Raw genomic sequence first — 25,950 nt, 5'->3', positions numbered from 1 at the left:
TTAAAATATAGCTAAAATCAATCAGTATAACACAATTTACATAATTATTAATCAATTAACTAGTTAATCAACAATCAATAACATCTGATAGTTAATTATTACTTAATTAATGTCCCACCCTATACCCCAGCAAACCCAGCACCCACCAACTAAAATGTAACTAAAATAAATCGGTATTCCATAATGTACATAATTAATTATCAGTTAAAAAATTCATTCAAAACAAATAAATAATTGCTAATTATTTATTGCTTAACTTCTTAGCCTATAGCCTATAAATCCAACAGCCCACATCTAAAATATTACTAAAATATAACGTTATTATGCAATTTCTATAATAAATAATTGATTAAATAATTAATAATACATTAATAATTAACAGTTAGTTATTACTTAATTAATGTTCCACCTTCTAACCCAACAAACCCAGCAGCCTGCACCTACTATATAACAAAAAATTATAATTAGCAATTTGAGCAAGGGGGCTAAACACCACATGAACACCCTAAGGAATCTAAAACCGTTCCCTCCTCAAGATGGATTTTAAGATGGCGGTGCAAGCTCTTGTGCTGCCTAGGCTAGACTATGGTAGTTCCACTCTCTTTGGACTTCCCAAATATAGCTTGGCCCCACTAAATGCAGCAGCTAGACTGCTCACTGGTTCAAAAAGAAACAAGCACATCTCCCCAGCCCTCAAATCACTAAACTGACTGCCATACAAGGCTAGAATACAGCTAAAGATAGTCTGCATGACTCACAAAGCCCTACATTTCAAGACTCCCAGGTATCTGGCTCAAAAACTAAAACTGTCTGGCAGTTGCAGACAGTCAAGAATTGCAAGTTCATGACTTTTAAAACCACAGATCTTTCAAAAAATGAGAACGAGTCACAGCCTTCTCTGCCCCAGTGATCTGGAACTGTCTACCTCTGGAAGTCACATGAATTTCCTCCACGACTACCTTAAGACAAGCATTTGCAATGCAATAGGTCTCGCATTAGGAAAGTTTGAGCTATTGGTATTGTAAATGACACATTTTTTATTTATGTTTTGTTTTCGAAAATAGCGAAATTAATAGCTTTGTCATTTACAATGCCAATAGTTATAACTTTCGCAAATGTGACACGTATAGCATTTGTAATGCAACATGTGTTGTGTTTACGTGACTTACATGTATTGATATTACACATAACAATGGCTTTAAATTTTTTTTCAATAATTAATACTTAAATAAAAGTTATTGTCATTTATAATGGCAATAGCTTAAAGTTTTGTAAATAACTTTTGTGAAGATTATGTTCAGTGTATTTTATTGTGCCGTAAATCCAAGAACAGAAGTGAAATATTAACATCTTTTTGTTACATTTGTAATAAAGCTTGAAACATTGAGAGAATATATTTGAACCAGGTGTTGTTGAATGGTTGCACAGATTGATGCTGTGGTGACACTGAGTGATGTTGTGATGGCGAATAAGTGATGCTGTGGCGTTCAGTGATGCTGTGGTAGCGCATAGTGATGTTGTGGTGCTCCTGAGTGATGCTGTGGTGGTGCGGAGTGATGCTGTGTGCTATGCTATGTTTATTTTTGCTATCCTATGTTTTGTTTTGTTATGCTATGCTATGTTTTGCTATCCTATGCTTTGATTTGTTATGCTATGCTGTGTTTTGTTATGCTATGCTATGTTATGCTATGCTATGTTTTGCTATGCTATGCTTTATTATGCTATGCTATGTTTTGTTATGCTATGCTGTTTAGTTGTGTTTTATTATGCTATGCTTTGTTTTGCTATGCTATGTTTTGTTATGCTATGCTATGCTATGCTTTGTTGTGTTTGGTATGCTATGTTTTGCTATGCTAATAATATGTTTTGTTTTGCTATACTATGTTTTGTTGTGTTTTGTTAATCTATGCTATGTTTTGTGTTTTGCTATGTTTTGTTATGCTGTGTGTTGTTGTTTTGTTATGCTATGTTTTGTTATGTTATGTAATGTTTTGTTATGTTATGCTATGTTTTGTTTTGCTATCCTATTCTTTGTTTTGTTATGCTATGCTATGTTTAGTTTTGCTATCCTATGCTTTGTTTTGTTATGCTATGCTATGTTTTGTTATGCTATGCTATGTTTTGTTATGCTATGTTTTGATATGCTATGCTAAGCTTTGTTTTGTTATGCTATGCTATGTTGTGTTTTGTTATGCTACGCTATGTTTTGCTATGCTTTGCAATGCTATATTTTGTTATGTATGCTATGTTTTGTTGTGTTTTGTTATGCTATGCTATGCTTTGTAGTGTTTTGCTATGTTTTGTTCTGCTATGTTTTGTTATGCTATGCTTTGTTTTATGTTATGCTATGTTTTGTTATGTTATGCTATGTTTTGTTCTGCTATGTTTTGTTGTGTTTTGTTATGCTATGCTATGTTTTGTTATACTATGCTATGTTTTGATATGTTATGCTATGCTTTGTTTTGTTATGCTGTTTTGTTGTGCTATGCTATGTTTTGTTGTGTTTTGTTATGCTATGCTATGCTTTGTTGTGTTTTGCTATGCTATGTTTTGTTATGCTAGGTTTTGTTTTGCTATCCTATGCTTTTTTTGTTATGCTGTGCTGTGTTTTGTTATGCTATGTTTTGTTATGCCTTCCTGGTGAGGGTGTGTGAGTGTGTGTGAGGGTGAGTGAGGGGGTGTGAGGGTGAGGGGGTGTCAGGGTGAGGGTGTGTAAGGGTGAGGGTGTGAGGGTGAGGGTGTGTGAGGGTGAGGGTGTGAGGGTGAGTGAGGGTGTGTGAGGGGGTGAGGGGGTGTGAGGGTGAGGGGAGTGAGGGGGTGTGAGGGTGAGGGTGTGTGAGAGTGAGGGTGTGTGAGGGTGAGTGATGGGGTGTGAGGGTGAGTGAGGGTGTGTGAGGGTGAGGGGGTGTGAGGATGAGGGGGTATGAGGGTGAGGTGGTGTGAGGGTGTGGGGGCTGAGGGTGTGTGAGGGTGATGGTGTGTGAGGCTGAGGGTGGGTGAGGGGTGTGAGGGTGAGAGAGTGTGAGGGTGTGAGGGTGAGGGGGTGTGAGGGTGAGGGGGTGTGAGGGTTGCGAGGGTGTGGGTTGCAAGGGTGTGGGTGTGAGGGGGTGTGAGGGGGTGTGATGATGTGTGAGAGGGAGGGTGTGAGGTTGTGAGAGTGTGAGGGTGAGGGTGTAAGGGTGAGGCGGTGTGAGGGTGAGTGAGGGTGAGAGGAGGGTGTGTGAGGGTGAGAGGGTGAGGGGGGTGAGGGGTATGTGGGTAAGGGTGTGTGTGAGGGTGAGAGGGTGTGTGAGGGTGAGAGGGTGTGTGAGGGTGAGTGAGGGTGAGAGGGTGAGTGAGGGTGAGGGTGTGTGAGGGTGAGGGTGTGTGAGGGTGTGTGAGGGTAAGGGTGAGGGGGTGTGAGGATGAGGGGGTTTGAGGGGGGTGTAAGAGGGAGGGGGTGTGTGGGTGTGAGGAGGTGTGAGGGTGTGAGGGTGAGAGGGTGTGTGAGGTTGAGGGGTGTGAGGGTGAGGGGGTGTGAGGGTGAGGGGTGTGAGGGTGAGGGGGGTGTGAGGGTGAGGGGGGTGTGAGGGTGAGGGTGTAAGGGTGAGGGAGTGTGGGTGTGTGAGGGTGTAAGGAGGTGTGAGGGTGAGGGGGTGTGAGGGTGAGGGGGTGTGTGAGGGTGAGTGTGTGTGAGGGGGAGGGGGTTTGAGGGGGAGGATGAGGGTGTGTGAGGGTGAGGATGAGGGGGTGTGAGGGTGAGGGGGTGGGGGTGGGTGAGGGAGTGAGGGTCCGAAGTAGGGAGTGAGGATGTGTGAGGGTGAGGGTGTGTGAGAGTGAGGGTGTGTGAGGGTGAGTGAGGGGGTGTGAGGGTGAGTGAGGGTGAGGGGGTGTGAGGGTGAGGGGGTATGAGGGTGAGGTGGTGTGAGGGTGTGGGGGCTGAGGGTGTGTAAGGGTGAGGGTGTGTGAGGCTGAGGGTGGGTGAGGGGGTGTGAGGGTGAGAGAGTGTGAGGGTGTGAGGGGGTGTGAGGGTGAGGGGGTGTGAGGGTTGCGAGGGTGTGGGTTGCGAGGGTGTGGGTGTGAGGGTGTGTGAGGGGGTGTGATGATGTGTGAGGGGGAGGGTGTGGGGTTGTGAGAGTGTGAGGGTGAGGGTTTAAGGGTGAGGTGGTGTGAGGGTGAGTGAGGGTGAGACGGTGTGTGAGGGTGAGAGGGTGTGTGAGGGTGAGAGGGTGTGTGAGGGTGAGGGGGTATGTGGGTAAGGGTGTGTGTGATGGTGAGAGGGTGTGTGAGGGTGAGTGAGGGTGAGGGTGTGTGAGGGTGAGGGTGAGTGTGTGTGAGGGTGTGTGAGGGTAAGGGTGAGGGGGTGTGAGGATGAGGGGGTTTGAGGGGGGTGTAAGGGTGAGGGGGGTGGGTGTGTGAGGAGGTGTGGGGGTGTGAGGGTGAGGGGGTGTGTGAGGTTGAGGGGTGTGAGGGTGAGGGGGTGTGAGGGTGAGGGGGGTGTGAGGGTATGGGTGTAAGGGTGAGGGAGTGTGGGTGTGTGAGGGTGTGTGGGGGTGTGAGGGTGAGGAGATGTGAGGGTGAGGGGGTGTGAGGGAGTGTGAGGGTGAGGGGGTGTGTGAGGGTGAGGGTGTGTGAGGGTAAGGGTGTGTGAGGGTGAGGATGAGGGGGGGTGAGGGTGAGGGGTTGTGAGGGTGAGGGGGTGGGTGAGGGAGTGAGGGGGTGAGGGGGTGAGGGTGTGTGGGGGTGTTAGGGGGTTAGGGTGAGAGGGTGAGTGAGGGTGTGTGAGGGTGAGTGAGGGTGAGAGGGTGTGAGGGTGTGTGAGGGTGAAGAGGTGTGAGGGTCCGAAGTAGGGTGAGAGGGTGTGTGAGGGTGAGGGTGTGTGGGTGTGTGAGGGTGTGTGAGGGTGAGGGGGTGTGAGAGTGAGGGGGTATGAAGGGAGGAGGTGTGTGAGGGTGAGGTGGTGTGAGGGGGTGTGGGTGTGAGGGTGAGAGGGTGAGTGAGGGTGTGGGGGTGAGGGTGAGTGAGGGTGTTAGAGGATGGGTGAGTGTGTGAGGGTGAGGGAGGGTGTGTGAGGGTGTGTGAGGGTGTGTGAGGGTGTGTGAGGGTGAGAGGGTGTGTGAGGGTGAGAGGGTGTGTGAGGGTGAAAGGGTGTGTGGGGGGAAACCTGCATGTGGTCACACTACGGAAGGAAAAACAATATTCTAAGAGGAAATGAAGCCACTGGGATCGATATGGAATCTGTGGCTAAAACTAAGTTAAAAGGCCTCGGGCAGTGAGTCTGGCTCCTAACACTGAGGAAAATCGAGGAACACCTGGAGTCTTGGTTTTTAGGAAAGCTACCCTGCTGGAAGAGAGGGAGTTTTGTTTGTAGCGATAATTGATGCAGTGTGTGTTCACTACGTTAAGGGACATATTGCTGATTCCTAACATGTTGCAGTTGAAATTGATATTATGTCGTGCTGAGAAGTGAAAAAAAAATAAGAAATGTGAACCAACAGCAATCGGAAACTCCAGATGCAAAGGTAGCTCTGCTGGTTAAGGTTACACATAGTGCCAGAAGTAAGTGCAGTACAGAGTTATTTAAAAACATCGGTGGCTTTTCTGACCAAAAGGTCTATTTTTTTGAATTATTTCAGTTTCGAAACATGTGACTGTAGTATTTTATTAGCAGGAGTAAGCTGACACATCAGTGACTGCGGTAGCTTACACAAGTTTCACTTCTGGCACTGTTGCCACTGGAATGTAACTATTGCCAAAAGGCAAGCGTTTGCCTGCATCATGACTGCACTGTTTCGTTCTTTCTTGAAATGCTACCCTCACTTGTTCTGAAAAAAAAAATTATTTGATGTGTGACTTCATAAAAAAAAGATTTTTTGTGGAAAGGAAAAATGAAGAAAAAGTCGGGATAATGAAGAAAAAAAAGTGAAATCCATTAGCCTGCAGAGAAGTTCATTAGCCGTGTCGCAGGTACTTGTTTATGGTAAAATGGATTCAATGATCGACGAGAGCCAACTGTGCAGCCATATGCGCCTAAATAAATTGTCTTGAATAGGAGGGTAACACAAAAAAACAACATCAGATGGACAGCAGGTGGACATTACAATTATTATGCAAAACTGCATTGCGACCAGACATGCCAATAGACCCGATTTAGGCGGGAGACCCACGATTCTTCAAGCCAAAAATGGCTTTCTTTTAACTATCTCCTGCCTGAAATTGCTTATTGTTCAATAGAAGTCAATAGGGAAATTATATTCTCCCTATTGCTATGTCAAAATCTCCCACTTCCCTGTCCTAAAATGTTGGTACGTCTGATTGCGACTGCTCTATCTGAAGGCATTTCCTTCTTGGAATTAATGTCCCAATGCTCTATCTGAAGGCATCAGGTTGTCGGGATTAATGTCTCGAGTGTTTCCACATCAAATGCACTTTCAAAGCCGTGCACCTCGACGCTGCGCACTTCGAATGGCTGGCTGCTGGGAAGGTTTAAGAGTTAGGCTTCTGCTGAGAGTCCGCCCAAACCTCGCTCAGTTGATTGCAGACCTCGGTGCCTCGGGGGCTCGGGGTTCCGTACCTCACGAATGTTTATGACTGGCTGACTTTCTCGCTTCGCCACCTGGATTTGTGAAGGCCTCTCGGTCTCTGCTGGGAATGTGCCCCGGCTAGGACCCGGCTGCTCTCCCCTATCACCCCTCTGACAGATGAGTCGGGGCTATGACTGGCAGGTCGGGATGGGGAAAGACATTCAGCTGGAGTAGGCTCTGTAACTGCTGTGAAATAAAACACTCTAAAACGCGGCGTGAAAAAGGAGCAGGAAAGAGCCAGGGCGGGCGGAAGGACGGACGGACGGGAATCCGCGATAAAAAAAAAACAAGCTGAGCTCTGATGACTAGTTCCTGCACCACTTGAAGTAAATGCACTGTCTGAGGGAGGCGCTTGTAAAGTCTAACCAGTGCTGAGGGGTGCTCAGCCAATGGCGTGCTAGCAGGGCGGAGCCCTGGAGGCGGCCGAAGGGCAGGGGCTACGAACCCTGCGCAGCCGCCGTCCTGCCCCGCCCGTGCACCACAGCAGCGATGAGGAGCGGCTATCTGAAGCAAGCGAGAGGGAGGCCCCGCGGGGGCCCGTGCAGGAGCGGACTCCCATAGACGCAGACTCCACCCTCCCTCCGCGCGCGTGTGTGTGCCTGCGCGTGTGCATGCGTGTGTGTGTGCGCATGCGTGTGTCTGTGTGTATCTGTGTGCCTGCGCGTGTGTCTGTGTGCCTGCGTGTGTGTGTGTGTGTGTGCGCGCGTGCCTGTGTGTGTGTGTGTGTGTGTGTGTGAATGTGGAGCAACAGATGTGCACGGCGCCGGGCTGGACGTGCGCGTCCACAAACCAGAATCGCCACGCGTGCCCGGTCTGTCTCCCTTGAGAGGCATCTCGACGACAATAGGTCTCGAGAGCGAGACCTAAAAAATGGCCTAGTTTCTGCCTTAAATCAGCTCTGGCCCACTGCTCATTGATTACCACCTGATTGACAATAAGATTGCTGGACAACTTTGAATCCCAGCACTCGCCTGCCATGCTCATTTATGTAGTGAAGATTATCTAATTTTTTTCTCCATGGTTTGTATCCCACATACCTTAACCATGTTGCACGACTATCTTGTGATATTATGTATAGTTTTGTAATACCTATCCAAATTGTTAAGCGCTCTGATACCCACCTGGGTCAAGTTTGTGCTACATATCACTTTAAAATAAATAAATAAATGAATAATTATTACACACTTTACATAATTAATAATCAGCCTGATTAGTCAAAACAAGCGGATTGGGTGACTTTAAACTGCAAGCCGAGCGTCCCTCATTCTGGCTAAAGGATCCTAAGGGTAAAAAGTTCAGAGAACAGAGATCAGGGGTGAGAGATTGACATAGGCAAGGACATTCAGGGTGCAATGTGAACCAAGTGCCCTAAGGTGGCTATAAAAAGTCATCCATTAAGTGGTGTTTAAAGAAGGGCACCGTAAGTGACACTAACAATCCAGGCAACAGCATTGACATTGAAAAATCCAACACTAGGGGCCTCATTTATGAGGCCGTGCGTCACTTTTACGCCGCCGGTGGGTCACTTTTTGTGACGCAACAGCAGCGTAAAAAATGTGCCTTGTTTCACCATATTTACAAAGTGACGCATCTAGGTAGATGCGTCACTTTGTAAACCCCTGCGCTACATTATACCTATGCCACATATAATGTATGCAGGGGGGGCGTTCTGACGCAAGAAAGGGTCAAAGAAGTGATGCCACTTCTAGGACACAAATGCATCAATTTCTTACGCCTGCCTCACAGCAGAAGTAAGACTGACGCAGGCCGAAGCCCCATGTGAAAGGACACATTGCTGGAGTTGCGTCACTTTTGTGACACCCTCCAGCAATGCGTCACTTTTGCGCCATACAGATACGTCAGAAATACTGTTTTCACGCAGCGATGCCTCACTTTTCATAAATGAGGCCCTAGGAATCTAGCAAGTGAGAGGTAAAAGCGAGCTCCATCGTGGGACAGCGGGTAACAAGCCGTCTGTTGCGTCACCTAAAGTTCAGGGGGGCTCCCAAACTCTGAATGACAAGTGGCCCATTTCATTGCAAAGCCAAAGAGAGGAACAGGGAAGAAATGTAAGCAACAGGCCAACATTGAATTAGCATTCTAATGGGTTCATGAGGCAAATATTGCAGATTATTCAGGAGACCCACTTTCTGTAGTGGGGTTTTTCAAGAGTGAGAGAGATTTGTCTATCACAAGAGCTTTATCCCCCTGATGCACTTACTTTTGTCTGAGTGGCTACGAGTCAACCTAGTCGTGAAATTCGGCGTTGGCCATGCAGCAAGAGTGGACTCATTATGAGATCTTTTCACGGCATGTCTTGTTCCAGTTGGTGCACCCCCACTCCCAGTCTCCCAGAAGAAGGGTATTAAAATCCAGAAAGCCTTCCTGTTCATCCGGTTCTGAGAACTCAGAAACAAGTATTCTCCTGAGTGAGTCAGCCTCTTAGTGTGACTCTAGGTGCTGCAAAAAGGCAGACCGTTAACGGAGGGTAAAATGGTAGAAATAATGTAAATCTGGGGTAACCTAGGGCAAGCCCATCCACTAACCAAGAGTGTATTTACTGGCATCGAAACTATCTTCTGTATACACAATCCTCAAGAATATGGTACCAAAAATCAAAGAGTTGCCTCAGTGCTGCTTGTCGAAGTGCTGTGTCAGGAATATAGTGGAGCCTGACACCTGGAGACCGGGATAAGGAATAGCACAATAAGCCTCTCTGCCTCCACGAGACAACAGAGGGAGTGTAACAGCAATCTCCTCGGGTGGCCCTGGTGTGATATTGTGGCACTCACAAGGCACCTGGTGGTAGTGCTCTCCACTGGGACTGAGGGGCAGATTTACAAACCCCTTGTGCCTCCTTTACGCTGCCGCTTTGTCACTTTTGTGACGCAGCGGTGGCGCAAATCCTGTGCCATTGTGCGGGGTACTTACAACATGTCATGTTGTAAAGCCCTGCGCCACATGTAGGCGTTCCTGCGCAGGAGGGGGGGGCGTTCACTCAGACACTTTTAGGCCCATGCCGCGTCAAAACCCTGCGCCTGCTTGAAGCAGGCGTAAGGATTGACGCAGCATTAACTAGTTAGGCCCCCCAGAGCATTGCTGTATCTGCGTCGCGCTTGCAACGCAACTCCAGCAATGCGCCACTTTAACGGCACAGATGCGTCACGCATCTGTGCCGTTTTGATGGCGGAGCTGTAGCACACAATAACTGGCGCATCCCTGCTGATATGCAGGGATAGGCCAGTTATTGTAAATATGCCCCTGAGTCTCCAAGATCAATGCCTTTTCTCTCGGTGTCACTCTAGATTGGGGGGTTGTGGCACTGCAGCCCCCATTACAGCACCAGCATCAAGAGCACACCTCTATGGCACCATCCATGCACCGCCAGCTCAGTGGGAAAATTGGGGGCACAAGCAGGCACGCTTCTTGTGGCTGTGGGGCAGGGGTGCATGTTGAGCATGGTCCCTCAGCACCATTCCCTACAGATGTGCCTCACTGAGCACTTTGTGCTCTCTATTGTAGTGCATTCATGATGGAGAAAGACCCTAGGAAGGCCCCTGGTAGATGGGACCTTTTACAGAATGGGCCCCTTGGACATGGCCAGACTCTGGCCTCAAAGATTGTGTTTTTAAAATACTACTTTGTTTTAAGCGGTGCCTAATGTTGTGTTGAGTTTGATACCCACTATGGTGCTGTTGTTGCCTCTGGTGGGCGGCCTGTCATCCACAAGGGTGGCAGAGGTCTACACTTCTGCCACCTGCTAAATGAGATCACTGACAGCCCTGTGTTGATCTCTGCACCTTCACAAGAGCTGCCGCCATGATGACTCCTGTAAAGGAGCACACGTTCTGGCCCTCGGCCATCATGTTTCTGACGGCAGTGCACCAACATTTTTGTTTTTCAGAAATAAACCCCCAAGCCTGGAACTTATTTCTGAAAATGAAAAAAAATATGTGTAGGGTGAATATTTTTTTTTTCCGTCTCTGGGGATAAAACAGAACCTAAAAATCGGGCGGGCCATCGGAGTAAATTTTCCGATAGCAGGGTCAGCAGGGGTAACACCATTGGAAAATGTATGTTCCACCTGACCGAGCGGGCACACCGAGTGTTTGATGGATAGAGTCACCTGTCACGTTTGCAATGGAGTACTCTGTCTGCCAAACTCTAAGTCAAGCACTATGCTTCTTATGCTCTATAAATATCACAACATGTAGATATTTCATTGGATGTGAGTGCAAGAAGTTAGTGAGTTGGTCAGGATGGAAGGACATGTATTTAAGTCCTAACCAGCAGGATGTCTACAAATCGACAGTGCACCAGGTCAATGTGTTTATGTTTCATGTTATTTCCTGTGCCTTCTCTACTGTTGGCCATGTTTTCTTCTCAGTCCTACTAGTGTAAAGTAAAAGTAAAGTCCACATATGTAAAGCGCACAATCACCCGTAAGGGTCTCTAGGCGCTGGGGGCCGTCGGGAAGATTAAGCGAGCTATTGCCCAGAGTCACATGGTGCTGGGCTAACCTGCCGCCGGAGCCGAGGATCGAACCGTGGTCCCCAGATTCCGGAGTCAGTCGCCCTGGCCGCGGAGCCACACCTCTTCCACACCCCACTGATGGCACGTCGTCATACATGCTAGGCACAGCTTAGAGGAGGCTGCTGTGATGGACTATTGCTATATGACCTCAACCTGAGGTCAACAGCCTTGGTGATATTCACTTTCACTTCTTTGGCCCACTGAACACACTCAACCAGTGTCCTGTTTGTGAGCTCAACCAAACTTGCGGGGGAGGGGGTACAATGCAATACATTGGTTTTATGATGTTACATTCTCTTAAAAACTTAACCATTTATTTCTATGCAAATTGCAGCCAGTGTCAGAAACTATTTATTTGGGATCCACCAACCCCCACATCATAAATATTCTCTTTAAAAAATGCACTACTGATTTGGTATTTGGTACTGAACAAATTTCTCCTCCCACTATTTGTTGAAATATCTTCTAACAAAATAGCATATCTGTTCTTGAGATCCAAGTCACTGAATGACCTCACAAAACAGTCACCAGTTTCTCCCATGACTTTAGGACTGACTTTACAGGTAGTAAAGGTAGAGTGACTGTTTTGAATTGTCTACCACTCCCAGAAAATATAGCACAATCCCTGATAATATCATCAATCTGGGAGTGCCTTCCTAACCACCAGAAGTCAGCACTTGTTATCAGCTTAGTCAGTGGTTGACCTCATGACCCTCATGCCCTAACTTTATGATTCTTTCCCTGAGTTAATAAGGTGGAATAAACATCCCTTGTATCAGCATCCTACCCGCTTCTATGGATCATTTATTAGAAACCCTGGCAAAAGTGTGTTTGGATTTAGCCTGGGTGGAGTTCGCGGAGTTCCCATACGTGGAACTCTACGAAGTGCAAAACAAACTACGCTACGCGGAGCTCCTTGAGCAGCGGAGTGCGATAGATAAATGCTGTTTATTGTGATTTGCAGTGCCAGGTGCTTGTCCGCACTGTGCAATCCTCGCGAATGGTACCATGCACAGCGCATGCGGGCGCTGCTTCCTTTCTGCCGCTTGAGTAGATTTTTACTCAAGCGGCAGCATTCTCATCGCAAACGGATGGTTTCTCAACGTGAGTGGTTGTGAGCATTTGCAACCACTCGCAATGAGAAATCTGACCGCCCGCTTTTAGAAATATCGCCAGGATGTTGAATTTCCACGCTCGCACTTGTCAACTTAATGTTGACGATCGCGAACGAGGAAAAATCTCGCCGCGAGGTGGATTTTCCTCGCTCATGCTCGCCAACTTGACGTTGACGAACGCGAGCGAGGAAAAAAACCTCCTTTTTCTGAACTCCACGAGCTTTGCGTAACGTGGAGAGCTGAAAACTCTGCAAACTTTGCGAGCGGAGCAGAGCGGAGTTCGCCACCCAGACTTAGTTTGGACCAGGAAGACTTACTAGACGGCCAACCTTGGAAAATATCCTTCCTCGAGTTCCTTATCTCTACTGATGTGTGAAACTGCATGAAAATATGTTTTAAAACTAATGTAATAGCTAACGGCATGATGATTTAGTTACTAGCATTGGGTTTTGGTGACACACAGGCCTGCTCAGCCAGCTCACCTCAGACATATTTAGCCTCATTCCGTTTTTTGGCATTCTCAATGAGGATTCATAAAATCACAAGTTCAGAATCTGATAATTTACACTTATGCATTTTTCTTGAAGCCCCTTTACGTTCATCTCTCAAAGTAAGATACTTACCTGTTAATCTACTTTTCGATGACTGTCATGTGTATTCTCTTTTGAAGTAGCGTATGGAGAAACCTATAAATGTCTTGCAAATAAAAGAGGGGTCAACATCAGATGGTCTCTGCTGTGAGGGGGCATGCTACTGCTTCGGACAGCAATATAGCAGTGCACTTGATGGGTCAAATAAATGTTTGCGGACTTCACATATGAGTACGTGTGTTTTCTCTTCTCTCTGACTCATAGTATCCACCCATTCCTCCTCTGAGACCACACACAATCCAGACACACTGACCACAGCAATCATCCACTCCTCATCATCATGATTTGTCTCCTCTGGTTCCTCGATTTCAGCAAGAGACATCGAAAGACGACTGTTCTCACATCTTTAGAACTCCATCCCTCAATCCTTGGTGTGTGGTCCTACCACATCACCAGTTAGAATGTAAATCAGTGGTTTATCATATGTTAACAAAGTACCCCAATAGCAAACAACTTACATTTCCATATTGCACAGCAACATGCTAATAACTTTCTCAGCAACTAAGTATATTCTTTCAGCTCGGTGGGATTTTCTAGATGCAAAACCTATAGTTTTGCCCTTACATGTTTTTTGTTGCAGTAAAACTGCTCCAAACCCCTATTTCTCTGACACAATTTTTCCTTCACCGATATAAACTCTTTCTTATACCTTTCATCGTAATTAACCTTTTCTCAACAACTACTTTATATTCTCTGTCTCAGTAGCATAGTCGTGAATACATGTAGCATAAAACACTCACCAACCCTGAAATTATGAAACATATTCTCTGTCAGTAGGCGTTGGTGCATTCATCAGAGCATCCACCATACCTGGGCTTGGTTCAAATATTCTATTAAACAAAATATGTCCCGAGAATTCAATTCTATTTTTTTTAATTCACACTTTTCCTTATTCACAGTTATCCCTATTTCGTGCAATATTTGCAGAACCTTACGTAACACCTTATCATGTTTCTTTTTACTTTTCCATGCTGTTAATGTCTTTATGGAAAGTTTCTGCACCAGCTTAAACATTATCCTCTGAAAACCTAACGCTGCAGATGCAAGCCCAAAAGGAATACTGCAGGTTTGAAAAGTTCCAACAGAAGACACCAAGGCCTTACAATTATTCAATTTAGGATCGAGTGTTTCCTTGTGGAAGACTGATGCAAGAACTGTTTGCTAAACCACTCAAAGCGTCCAAACATCAACAACAGGTCACCTACTCGTAGTAAAGGATGAGAGTCTATCCAGATTTGTTTTTATTAAAGCTTCTCAAATCAATGCAAATCCTCAAATAGCCCCTTTTTGTGAGCTATAACTAATGGAGATAACCGTAAAGATAACTTAATTGGTTCTATTATAACTAGATCACACATTTTTAAGTTCATCAGACAGATCTTACCTAACACTGAAAGGAACATATCTTGTTTAATTCTATATTGGTTTAGCACCTTCCTTGATGTGGCTCCTATGCCTAGAGCTCTGAGTGTTGCCTAACTTATTGTTAAACTCCTCCTTAAATTATTTTATTATCCTCTCTCCTATGACAACGTACTCTTCTCCAATCATCTAAACTTGTTCTTTACCTCTAAGTTTCAATCGCATACCAAACAATCTTTAATGATCCCATCCTAGAGTATTCATTCCTTTTTTACAACATAAATCTTCACTCAAATGGACTGATCTTTGAACTGTAAGTTCGCTTCAAAGAATCTTAGCAATTCAATCCTTCTCTCATTGTAGGATATCCCCCAATGTCTCTTGAATAACGCTTTGAATATGATAGTGATACACACTGCTGGATCAATACACATCTGTCAACCCATACATTAACATATGGATCCAGACAGTTGTCATTTGTAAATGCCAGACCAATATCTTTGTAATTGCTTTGATCATCTTCGCACTCTTCACTGACATTTTTCACGTTTACTTTCTGGTGTTGGCATAACCTTGCAAAATGCCCTTTCTCCCCACACATTTTACAAACGGTATTTTAGCTGGACATGGCAGTCTTCGTTTGTAATCATGGGGTATCAGCAGCTACAACATATATTCTTCTGTTTGAAGAAAGCTCCTTTCATTTCACTTATTCTATTTTTGTTATCTTGTGGGACTTCATGTTGTGTGTTTCATGTTCAGTTTCACCACTAAAACTCTCTTTTTATCCAATTCTTTAGAAGATTACTGTGATACCTCTATGCTTTTAACAGTGTCACTAGTACTTTTCAACAGTAGATTTTTTCAGACAACAATTTTTATGAGCCTCCTTTTCTCTAAATCCCACTCAGTTAGATTATGAATCACCTGAGAAGTAAAGCTTTCAAACTCACAGTCTGCTGCCAATACTCTTAAGGAAGCAACATACCCATTAATGGACTCATCTTGGCGCTGCTCCCTTTTACCAAACTGGGTCTGAACTTCAAAGGTAATTTCTAATCTTTTGACTGAATCGTGATGCTCATCCAATTCTTTCAGCTAGGTCCTGTTGTGGCAAATGAACACATGTTGCCTGTCCTACAAACCCTAAAGTATGTTCCAAAAGAAACCTTCTCCTTTCTGGGAAACATCATTTCTGCCCATTGCGCCAAGACACTTTGTAGATGCCTCAAACCAAATAATCCATTTTATGGGAAGATCTCCAGATGTTTCACTTACCACCTGCTCTGGGGGAACATGTGCAGGGCAGGGTTTAATTATGTAGTGTATCAGGGACCCCCTGGTAAGGATAAGAATCCTGGGTCTGATTATCCAAAATAAAAAGATACGGGCACGGAAGGAAAAAATAGATATAACAGCTTCAATACATAAAGAAATGAATAAATGTGCCTTTAAATAGCCGCTTATATCGTCTCTGTATGAAACTATTCTTATTTCACCAATACAGATGAGTGACTCCTTTCGAGTCCTTTGAAATTTTGAAAGTGCATAGATAAGTGTATTAGATGAATATTAGGGAATGCCATTAGAATGGGTGCGCTAAAACTTGAGACTATAGAAATAGATAATATGCAGAAAATACTAAAACTCACAATGGCTGCACTGGCAATTGAAATAATGTAGATTTTGCAAAACCCTTAACTTCTTTAAACCTCTTTACCCCTCTACCTTTTACTTTCTTTCTTCTCTTCTTTTGCATATAAGGATGCTTTTAAATAAAATAATGTTAATACGCGACTGAATGGATTTATTAAATATATCTGAAAGACATATACATCGCAAAACCGTGTACTAAGGACAAGGTTCTAGACAGATAGTTGTATCCTGCACTAATGTCAAGAAAAATCTAAACTTCAGCAACATCAGACATGTTTTATCTTGTAACCTGGCTATGTAAATGTACATTCTTTTGCCTGTAACACACAGTACTGAATGTTTTGAGAATCTAAAATATGTTTTGTTCCCTTTAGATATCTGGCTGTATAATATTTGTCCTGATGAAGACACAAATACGTGTCGAAACGCGTTGACTAACAGCCCTCCCATTAGAATCTGGGATGATCATATTTGTAATCCTGCATTTTTATCAGAACAAATGTCCCTTTTAAAAAACTGATCCATAAAAAAAAAGAGATAACATTTTTTATTGTATCGTGTATATCTAATGCATTAGTTGTGTATGCCTATATGTATTTGATTGATTGTTTTATCAATATAATAAAATTTTTATATATCAGTAAAGTCTAGTATTTTGTGTGTTGGCTTATATATACTTTATTCATTGAATAGCCTTGGGTTGCTCTTTTATAATTTTTGGCCTGGGTATATACCTTTGTACAGGGCAGGGTTTAACACACACACTTACCACCAGCTGCTAATGGGGCTAATGTGCAGGGCAGGGTTTAACACATAGTGGTGGGCGGACATTTCTGTTCCTCCCACGGAATGTGCGGAAATTTGCACCTTCCGCAAAGAAGGCGGAAACACGGGGCGCCTGAGAGTTGCAGGCACGCTGTGCCATTGAACCTAAATACCTAAATACGATCACCGCCAGAACCCGGCTATCACGCTGTACTAACAAATAACTATGATGCACTTTCGGACCGCGACGAGCACACGCCTCGAGAACCAACAATAATTTCTTCTCCTCAACCACGGAGTTACTACACGTTGCCACGCAGGATTCCTTAAAATATGACAAAGAGCACTCAAATTTGTCCCTTACGAGAGGCACTGTGATTGAAACAGGCTCTGTAGACAAACATGACACATTATTTCCCTGTCCTGATGATGATGCATGTATTACTCAGGTGCATCGAAACGTCGTCGACTTAAAGCCTCCATATGTTGGTTTGATCTCATGAATTTTGATCAACAATGGGTTGCTATGAATGAATTGTAGTCTGTAAAACCAAATAATAAGTACAGACCGCTTTTGTGCGTTTTCACACAACTGTTTTTGTCACTTGTTTTGTCTTGTTGTCTGTGGGTCACAGGCTGTGCCCACTTTTGTATATTTGTTTTATGTAATTAAAAAATCATTACTATACTTGAAAAATAAACACCTGTCCGGCTGGACAGAGGTCATATATACTATTTAGTATATGTCTATCATTTGTGCGATCCTCAATTACTAGGGTCTCATGTTCTGTACAAATGAACCTAAATACAACCAGCTGATAAGGAGAGCTTTTCGATTCAGGTCAATCATATACAGTCTGTTCAAGCTGCGGTGCTGGCAGTACCTATAACCGGTATCCAGGTGGAATCTTTATTCAAGGTGAGCTAAGACACATTGCCTCGCTGTATATGATTATAAATGCCCAACCCCATCTAAAATGCGCACATTTTTTTTGAACAGGCCACACACACTCTACATATAGTCCTGAGGAAGACCCCCCTTATGACGATGAATTTCCCGCAATATTATCTGGGGTCTAAACGTCAATGCCTACTTTCAAGTGTTATTGATCACCCATAACAATCGAGAATAATCAGATCGATTACAAGTCGGGTTGAATCAGATTTACATTTTTTCTCACACTGTGTCTAAATGTTTTATCTTGAATATATATTCATTTGTTATGTATATATTGTGTTGTGATATGTAAATAGGTTTATTTTCACTTCACGTTATGTTTCAATAAGTGTAAATACACATCATATGTCTGTGTGTGCATATATATGTCCTGTTCTCAATGCTTTGATAGCAAAGTTTTCTTCAAATTGGTTATAAAATCACATATTAGTTCAGAAGTACATGTGTTTTTTGGGCGTTATTTTTATTTCTTGCATTAAATGTTAGTCTCATCTGAGAAGAGGGACAAATTGAGTAAATAAGGTGGACGCTTTTTATAAGCTGATAGTTGGCAGAACCACTGTTCGCTTGAGGCACTAGGCTAGGCAGGACTCTCTCTGCACTGGTGACCCTGAGGAAGCACTCTCCTAGGCATGACTGTCTCAGCTCTAGCAAAGCTACATAAGCGTTAGGCTAGGCATGACTCTCAGCTTTGGCGACACTGCAGAGATGCTCGGCTAGGCAAGAGTGTCTGCTCTGGCCACCATGCCGTGGCGCAAGACTAGGCATGACTCTCTCAGCTCTGGCGACACTGCAGAGACGCTTGGCTAGGCATGACTCTCTCAGCTCTGGTGACCCTGCAGAGGCGCTCGGCTAGGCATGACTCTCTCTGCACTGGTGACCCGGCGGAAGCACTCTCCTAGGCATGACAGTCTCAGCTCTAGCAAAGCTCCATAAGTGTTAGGCTAGGCATGACTCCCTCAGCTCTGGTGACCCTGCAGAGACGCTCGGCTAGGCATGACTCTCTCAGCTCTGGCGACCCTGCAGAGACGCTCGGCTAGGCATGACTCTCTCAGCTCTGGTGACCCTGCGGTGACACTCGGCTAGGCATGACTCTCTCTGCTCTGGCCACCCTGCAGAGACGCTCAGCTAGGCATGACTCTCTCAGCTCTGGCCACCCTGCCGTGGCACTAGGCTAGGCGTGATTCTCTCAGCTCTGGCGACACTGCAGAGACGCTCGGCTAGGCATGACTGTCTGCTCTGGCGATCCTGCAGAGACGCTCAGCTAGGCATGACTCTCTCAGCCCCTGCCACCCTGCCGTGGCACTAGGCTAGGCATGATTGTCTCAGCTCTGGCCACCCTGCCGTGGTGCTAGGCTAGGCATGACTCTCTCAGCTCTGGTGACCCTGCAGAGGCGCTCGGCTAGACATGACTCCCTCAGCTCTGGTGACACTGCAGAGGCGCTCGGCTAGGCATGACTCTCTCAGCTCTGGTGACACTGCAGAGGCGCTCGGCTAGGCATGACTGTCTGCTCTGGCGATCCTGCAGAGACGCTCGGCTAGGCATGACCCTCTCAGCTCTGGCGACACTGCGGAGACTTTCGGCTAGACATGACTCTCTCAGCTCTGGGGACACTGCAGAGGCGCTAGGCTAGGCATGACTCCCTCAGCTCTGGTGACCCTGCGGTGATGCTCGGCTAGGCATGACTCCCTCAGCTCTGGTGACCCTGCGGTGACACTCGGCTAGGCATGACTCTCTCAGCTCTGGTGACCCTGCAGAGGCGCTCGGCTAGACCTGACTCTCTCAGCTCTGGTGACCCTGCAGAGGCGCTAGGCTAGGCATGACTCCCTCAGTTCTGGTGACCCTGCAGAGACGCTCGGCTAGGCATGACTCTCTCAGCTCTGGTGACCCTGCAGAGGCGCTCCGCTAGGAATGACTCCCTCAGCTCTGGTGACCCTGCAGAGACGCTCGGCTAGGCATGACTCTCTCAGCTCTGGTGACACTGCAGAGATGCTCGGCTAGGCATGACTCTCTCAGCTCTGGTGACCCTGCGGTGATGCTCGGCTAGGCATGACTCCCTCAGCTCTGGTGACCCTGCGGTGACACTCGGCTAGGCATGACTCCCTCAGCTCTGGTGACCCTGCGGTGACACTCGGCTAGGCATGACTCCCTCAGCTCTGGTGACCCTGCGGTGATGCTCGGCTAGGCATGACTCTCTCAGCTCTGGTGACCCTGCGGTGACACTCGGCTAGGCATGACTCTCTCAGCTCTGGTGACCCTGCGGAGACACTCGGCTAGGCATGACTCTCTCAGCTCTGGTGACCCTGCGGTGACACTCGGCTAGGCATGACTCCCTCAGCTCTGGTGACCCTGCGGTGATGCTCGGCTAGGCATGACTCCCTCAGCTCTGGTGACCCTGCGGTGACACTCGGCTAGGCATGACTCCCTCAGCTCTGGTGACCCTGCGGTGACACTCGGCTAGGCATGACTCTCTCAGCTCTGGCGACACTGCAGAGACGCTCGGCTAGGCATGACTCTCTCAGCTCTGGTGACCCTGCGGTGACACTCGGCTAGGCATGACTCTCTCAGCTCTGGTGACCCTGCGGTGACACTCGGCTAGGCATGACTCCCTCAGCTCTGGTGACCCTGCGGTGACACTCGGCTAGGCATGACTCTCTCAGCTCTGGTGACCCTGCGGTGACACTCGGCTAGGCATGACTCCCTCAGCTCTGGTGACCCTGCGGTGACACTCGGCTAGGCATGACTCCCTCAGCTCTGGTGACCCTGCGGTGACACTCGGCTAGGCATGACTCCCTCAGCTCTGGTGACCCTGCGGTGACACTCGGCTAGGCATGAATCCCTCAGCTCTGGTGACCCTGCGGTGACACTCGGCTAGGCATGACTCCCTCAGCTCTGGTGACCCTGCGGTGATGCTCCGCTAGGAATGACTCTCTCAGCTCTGGTGACCCTGCGGTGACACTCGGCTAGGCATGACTCTCTCAGCTCTGGTGACCCTGCGGTGATGCTCGGCTAGGCATGACTCTCTCAGCTCTGGTGACCCTGCGGTGACACTCGGCTAGGCATGACTCCCTCAGCTCTGGTGACCCTGCGGTGACACTCGGCTAGGCATGACTCTCTCTGCTCTGGCGACCCTGCAGAGGCGCTAGGCTAGGCATGACTCCCTCAGCTCTGGTGACCCTGTGGTGACACTCGGCTAGGCATGACTCTCTCTGCTCTGGCGACCCTGCAGAGGCGCTAGGCTAGGCATGACTCTCTCAGCTCTGGCGGCACTGCAGAGACGCTCGGCTAGGCATGACTCTCTCAGCTCTGGCGACACTGCAGAGACGCTCGGCTAGGCATGACTCTCTCAGCTCTGGTGACACTGCAGAGACGCTCGGCTAGGCATGACTCTCTCAGCTCTGGCGACACTGCAGAGATGCTCGGCTAGGCATGACTCTCTCAGCTCTGGTGACCCTGCGGTGATGCTCGGCTAGGCATGACTCTCTCAGCTCTGGTGACCCTGCAGAGGCGCTAGTCTAGGCATGACTCCCTCAGCTCTGGTGACACTGCAGAGATGCTCGGCTAGACCTGACTCCCTCAGCTCTGGTGACCCTGCGGGGACACTCGGCTAGGCATGACTCCCTCAGCTCTGGTGACCCTGCGGTGACACTCGGCTAGGCATGACTCCCTCAGCTCTGGTGACCCTGCGGTGACACTCGGCTAGGCATGACTCCCTCAGCTCTGGTGACCCTGCGGTGACGCTCGGCTAGGCATGACTCCCTCAGCTCTGGTGACCCTGCAGAGGCGCTCGGCTAGGCATGACTCTCTCTGCTCTGGTGACCCTGCGGTGATGCTCGGCTAGGCATGACTCCCTCAGCTCTGGTGACCCTGCGGTGACACTCGGCTAGGCATGACTCTCTCGGCTCTGGCGATACTGCAGAGACGCTTGGCTAGGCATGACTCTGTCTGCTCTGGCCACCCTGCAGAGGCGCTAGGCTAGGCATGACTCTCAGCTCTGGCGACACTGCAGAGACGCTCGGCTAGGCATGACTCTCCCTGCACTGGTGACCCTGCTGAAGCACTCTCCTAGGCATGACTGTCTCAGCTCTAGCAAAGCTACATAAGCGTTAGGCTAGGCATGACTCTCAGCTTTGGCGACACTGCAGAGATGCTCGGCTAGGCAAGAGTGTCTGCTCTGGCCACCATGCCGTGGCGCAAGACTAGGCATGACTCTCTCAGCTCTGGCGACACTGCAGAGACGCTTGGCTAGGCATGACTCTCTCAGCTCTGGTGACCCTGCAGAGGCGCTCGGCTAGGCATGACTCTCTCTGCACTGGTGACCCGGCGGAAGCACTCTCCTAGGCATGACAGTCTCAGCTCTAGCAAAGCTCCATAAGTGTTAGGCTAGGCATGACTCCCTCAGCTCTGGTGACCCTGCAGAGACGCTCGGCTAGGCATGACTCTCTCAGCTCTGGCGACCCTGCAGAGACGCTCGGCTAGGCATGACTCTCTCAGCTCTGGTGACCCTGCGGTGACACTCGGCTAGGCATGACTTTCTCTGCTCTGGCCACCCTGCAGAGACGCTCAGCTAGGCATGACTCTCTCAGCTCTGGCCACCCTGCCGTGGCACTAGGCTAGGCATGATTCTCTCAGCTCTGGCGACACTGCAGAGACGCTCGGCTAGGCATGACTGTCTGCTCTGGCGATCCTGCAGAGACGCTCAGCTAGGCATGACTCTCTCAGCCCCTGCCACCCTGCCGTGGCACTAGGCTAGGCATGATTGTCTCAGCTCTGGCCACCCTGCCGTGGTGCTAGGCTAGGCATGACTCTCTCAGCTCTGGTGACCCTGCAGAGGCGCTCGGCTAGACATGACTCCCTCAGCTCTGGTGACACTGCAGAGGCGCTCGGCTAGGCATGACTCTCTCAGCTCTGGTGACACTGCAGAGGCGCTCGGCTAGGCATGACTGTCTGCTCTGGCGATCCTGCAGAGACGCTCGGCTAGGCATGACCCTCTCAGCTCTGGCGACACTGCGGAGACTTTCGGCTAGACATGACTCTCTCAGCTCTGGGGACACTGCAGAGGCGCTAGGCTAGGCATGACTCCCTCAGCTCTGGTGACCCTGCGGTGATGCTCGGCTAGGCATGACTCCCTCAGCTCTGGTGACCCTGCGGTGACACTCGGCTAGGCATGACTCTCTCAGCTCTGGTGACCCTGCAGAGGCGCTCGGCTAGACCTGACTCTCTCAGCTCTGGTGACCCTGCAGAGGCGCTAGGCTAGGCATGACTCCCTCAGTTCTGGTGACCCTGCAGAGACGCTCGGCTAGGCATGACTCTCTGAGCTCTGGTGACCCTGCAGAGGCGCTCCGCTAGGAATGACTCCCTCAGCTCTGGTGACCCTGCAGAGACGCTCGGCTAGGCATGACTCTCTCAGCTCTGGTGACACTGCAGAGATGCTCGGCTAGGCATGACTCTCTCAGCTCTGGTGACCCTGCGGTGATGCTCGGCTAGGCATGACTCCCTCAGCTCTGGTGACCCTGCGGTGACACTCGGCTAGGCATGACTCCCTCAGCTCTGGTGACCCTGCGGTGATGCTCGGCTAGGCATGACTCTCTCAGCTCTGGTGACCCTGCGGTGACACTCGGCTAGGCATGACTCTCTCAGCTCTGGTGACCCTGCGGAGACACTCGGCTAGGCATGACTCTCTCAGCTCTGGTGACCCTGCGGTGACACTCGGCTAGGCATGACTCCCTCAGCTCTGGTGACCCTGCGGTGATGCTCGGCTAGGCATGACTCCCTCAGCTCTGGTGACCCTGCGGTGACACTCGGCTAGGCATGACTCCCTCAGCTCTGGTGACCCTGCGGTGACACTCGGCTAGGCATGACTCCCTCAGCTCTGGCGACACTGCAGAGACGCTCGGCTAGGCATGACTCTCTCAGCTCTGGTGACCCTGCGGTGATGCTCGGCTAGGCATGACTCCCTCAGCTCTGGTGACCCTGCGGTGATGCTCGGCTAGGCATGACTCTCTCAGCTCTGGTGACCCTGCGGTGACACTCGGCTAGGCATGACTCTCTCAGCTCTGGTGACCCTGCGGTGACACTCGGCTAGGCATGACTCCCTCAGCTCTGGTGACCCTGCGGTGACACTCGGCTAGGCATGACTCCCTCAGCTCTGGTGACCCTGCGGTGACACTCGGCTAGGCATGACTCCCTCAGCTCTGGTGACCCTGCGGTGACACTCGGCTAGGCATGAATCCCTCAGCTCTGGTGACCCTGCGGTGACACTCGGCTAGGCATGACTCCCTCAGCTCTGGTGACCCTGCGGTGATGCTCCGCTAGGAATGACTCTCTCAGCTCTGGTGACCCTGCGGTGACACTCGGCTAGGCATGACTCTCTCAGCTCTGGTGACCCTGCGGTGATGCTCGGCTAGGCATGACTCTCTCAGCTCTGGTGACCCTGCGGTGACACTCGGCTAGGCATGACTCCCTCAGCTCTGGTGACCCTGCGGTGACACTCGGCTAGGCATGACTCTCTCTGCTCTGGCGACCCTGCAGAGGCGCTAGGCTAGGCATGACTCCCTCAGCTCTGGTGACCCTGTGGTGACACTCGGCTAGGCATGACTCTCTCTGCTCTGGCGACCCTGCAGAGGCGCTAGGCTAGGCATGACTCTCTCAGCTCTGGCGGCACTGCAGAGACGCTCGGCTAGGCATGACTCTCTCAGCTCTGGCGACACTGCAGAGACGCTCGGCTAGGCATGACTCTCTCAGCTCTGGTGACACTGCAGAGACGCTCGGCTAGGCATGACTCTCTCAGCTCTGGCGACACTGCAGAGATGCTCGGCTAGGCATGACTCTCTCAGCTCTGGTGACCCTGCGGTGATGCTCGGCTAGGCATGACTCTCTCAGCTCTGGTGACCCTGCAGAGGCGCTAGTCTAGGCATGACTCCCTCAGCTCTGGTGACACTGCAGAGATGCTCGGCTAGACCTGACTCCCTCAGCTCTGGTGACCCTGCGGGGACACTCGGCTAGGCATGACTCCCTCAGCTCTGGTGACCCTGCGGTGACACTCGGCTAGGCATGACTCCCTCAGCTCTGGTGACCCTGCGGTGACACTCGGCTAGGCATGACTCCCTCAGCTCTGGTGACCCTGCGGTGACGCTCGGCTAGGCATGACTCCCTCAGCTCTGGTGACCCTGCGGTGACACTCGGCTAGGCATGACTCCCTCAGCTCTGGTGACCCTGCAGAGGCGCTCGGCTAGGCATGACTCTCTCTGCTCTGGTGACCCTGCGGTGATGCTCGGCTAGGCATGACTCCCTCAGCTCTGGTGACCCTGCGGTGACACTCGGCTAGGCATGACTCCCTCAGCTCTGGTGACCCTGCGGTGACACTCGGCTAGGCATGACTCTCTCAGCTCTGGTGACCCTGCGGTGATGCTCGGCTAGGAATGACTCTCTCAGCTCTGGTGACCCTGCGGTGATGCTCGGCTAGGCATGACTCCCTCAGCTCTGGTGACCCTGCGGTGACGCTCGGCTAGGCATGACTCCCTCAGCTCTGGTGACCCTGCGGTGACGCTCGGCTAGGCATGACTCCCTCAGCTCTGGTGACCCTGCGGTGATGCTCGGCTAGGCATGACTCCCTCAGCTCTGGTGACCCTGCGGTGACACTCGGCTAGGCATGACTCTCTCGGCTCTGGTGACACTTCAGAGGCGCTATGCCTGGCATGACACTGGCACCACGCTAAATCTCCTTCTAAAGCACTAGACTGGCTCTGAGTTCGTCCTCGTGGTCTGTCGCTTGATATACCCCTCTCTCTGCCCCAACCCCATGGACCTTACAAGAGCCCCAGCCTGTCCTGCTGTTCTTGCTCCAGCCCCACCCTCCTCTGAGCCCACAGTCCTTACCTGGAGAGCAAAGAGGGCGCTCAGTCCCCAGGGGGGGTCCTTGTGCACGGGGTAAGCAGGGGTGCAGGGGACCCCGGCGGCAGGTGCCCAGCAGGAGCCGGCCTTCATGGTGTCACTGGGCGCGGCTGCCTCCCTCTGTGCCCGGGCATGCAGGGGCAGCGGGCATCACCCCTCGCGGCGCCGCTGCCAGTGAGGAGCCCGCCTGGCGCAGAGGAGCAGAGACCCCGCCGGTGCCAAGGACAGTCCAGTGTGATCCTTTAACCCCTGGCCGCATCTTACATAAGCCTCCTTCGGCCAGTTAGCCATTAACCCCGCTGTTCCGGGTGGCTTCACGCAGGTTGTCCAGTAACTGGCTTTCTTTACGCGCCTCTCTTGCGCCAGGTGGGCTCACAAGAACAAGGGGCCGAGAACACCCTGGGACGCGGGCAGGAGAGGCCACGCACCGGGAAACCATTCGACCTTGCGTCGT

At 49.5% G+C, this 25,950-nt stretch overlaps 1 protein-coding gene across 1 annotated transcript in view; it reads right to left on the bottom strand.

The window, feature by feature from the left end:
• Window positions 1–25,672, bottom strand: part of SLC23A3 (solute carrier family 23 member 3) — a 264,087-nt gene extending 238,415 nt beyond the window's left edge. The window contains exon 1 of the mRNA XM_078683500.1: window positions 25,482–25,672. Within this exon, the coding sequence (XP_078539626.1) occupies window positions 25,482–25,589 (108 nt within the window). The 5' untranslated portion in view covers window positions 25,590–25,672. The remainder of the gene's footprint in view (window positions 1–25,481) is intronic.
• Between the last annotated feature and the right edge of the window lie 278 nt (window positions 25,673–25,950).

The sequence above is a fragment of the Lissotriton helveticus genome, chromosome 3_1 (assembly GCF_964261635.1).
Source record: "Lissotriton helveticus chromosome 3_1, aLisHel1.1, whole genome shotgun sequence".
NCBI classification, from domain to species: Eukaryota; Metazoa; Chordata; class Amphibia; order Caudata; family Salamandridae; genus Lissotriton; species Lissotriton helveticus.
Note: the sequence above shows the minus strand (reverse complement) of the source record. Positions and strands in the feature narration are given on the sequence as shown.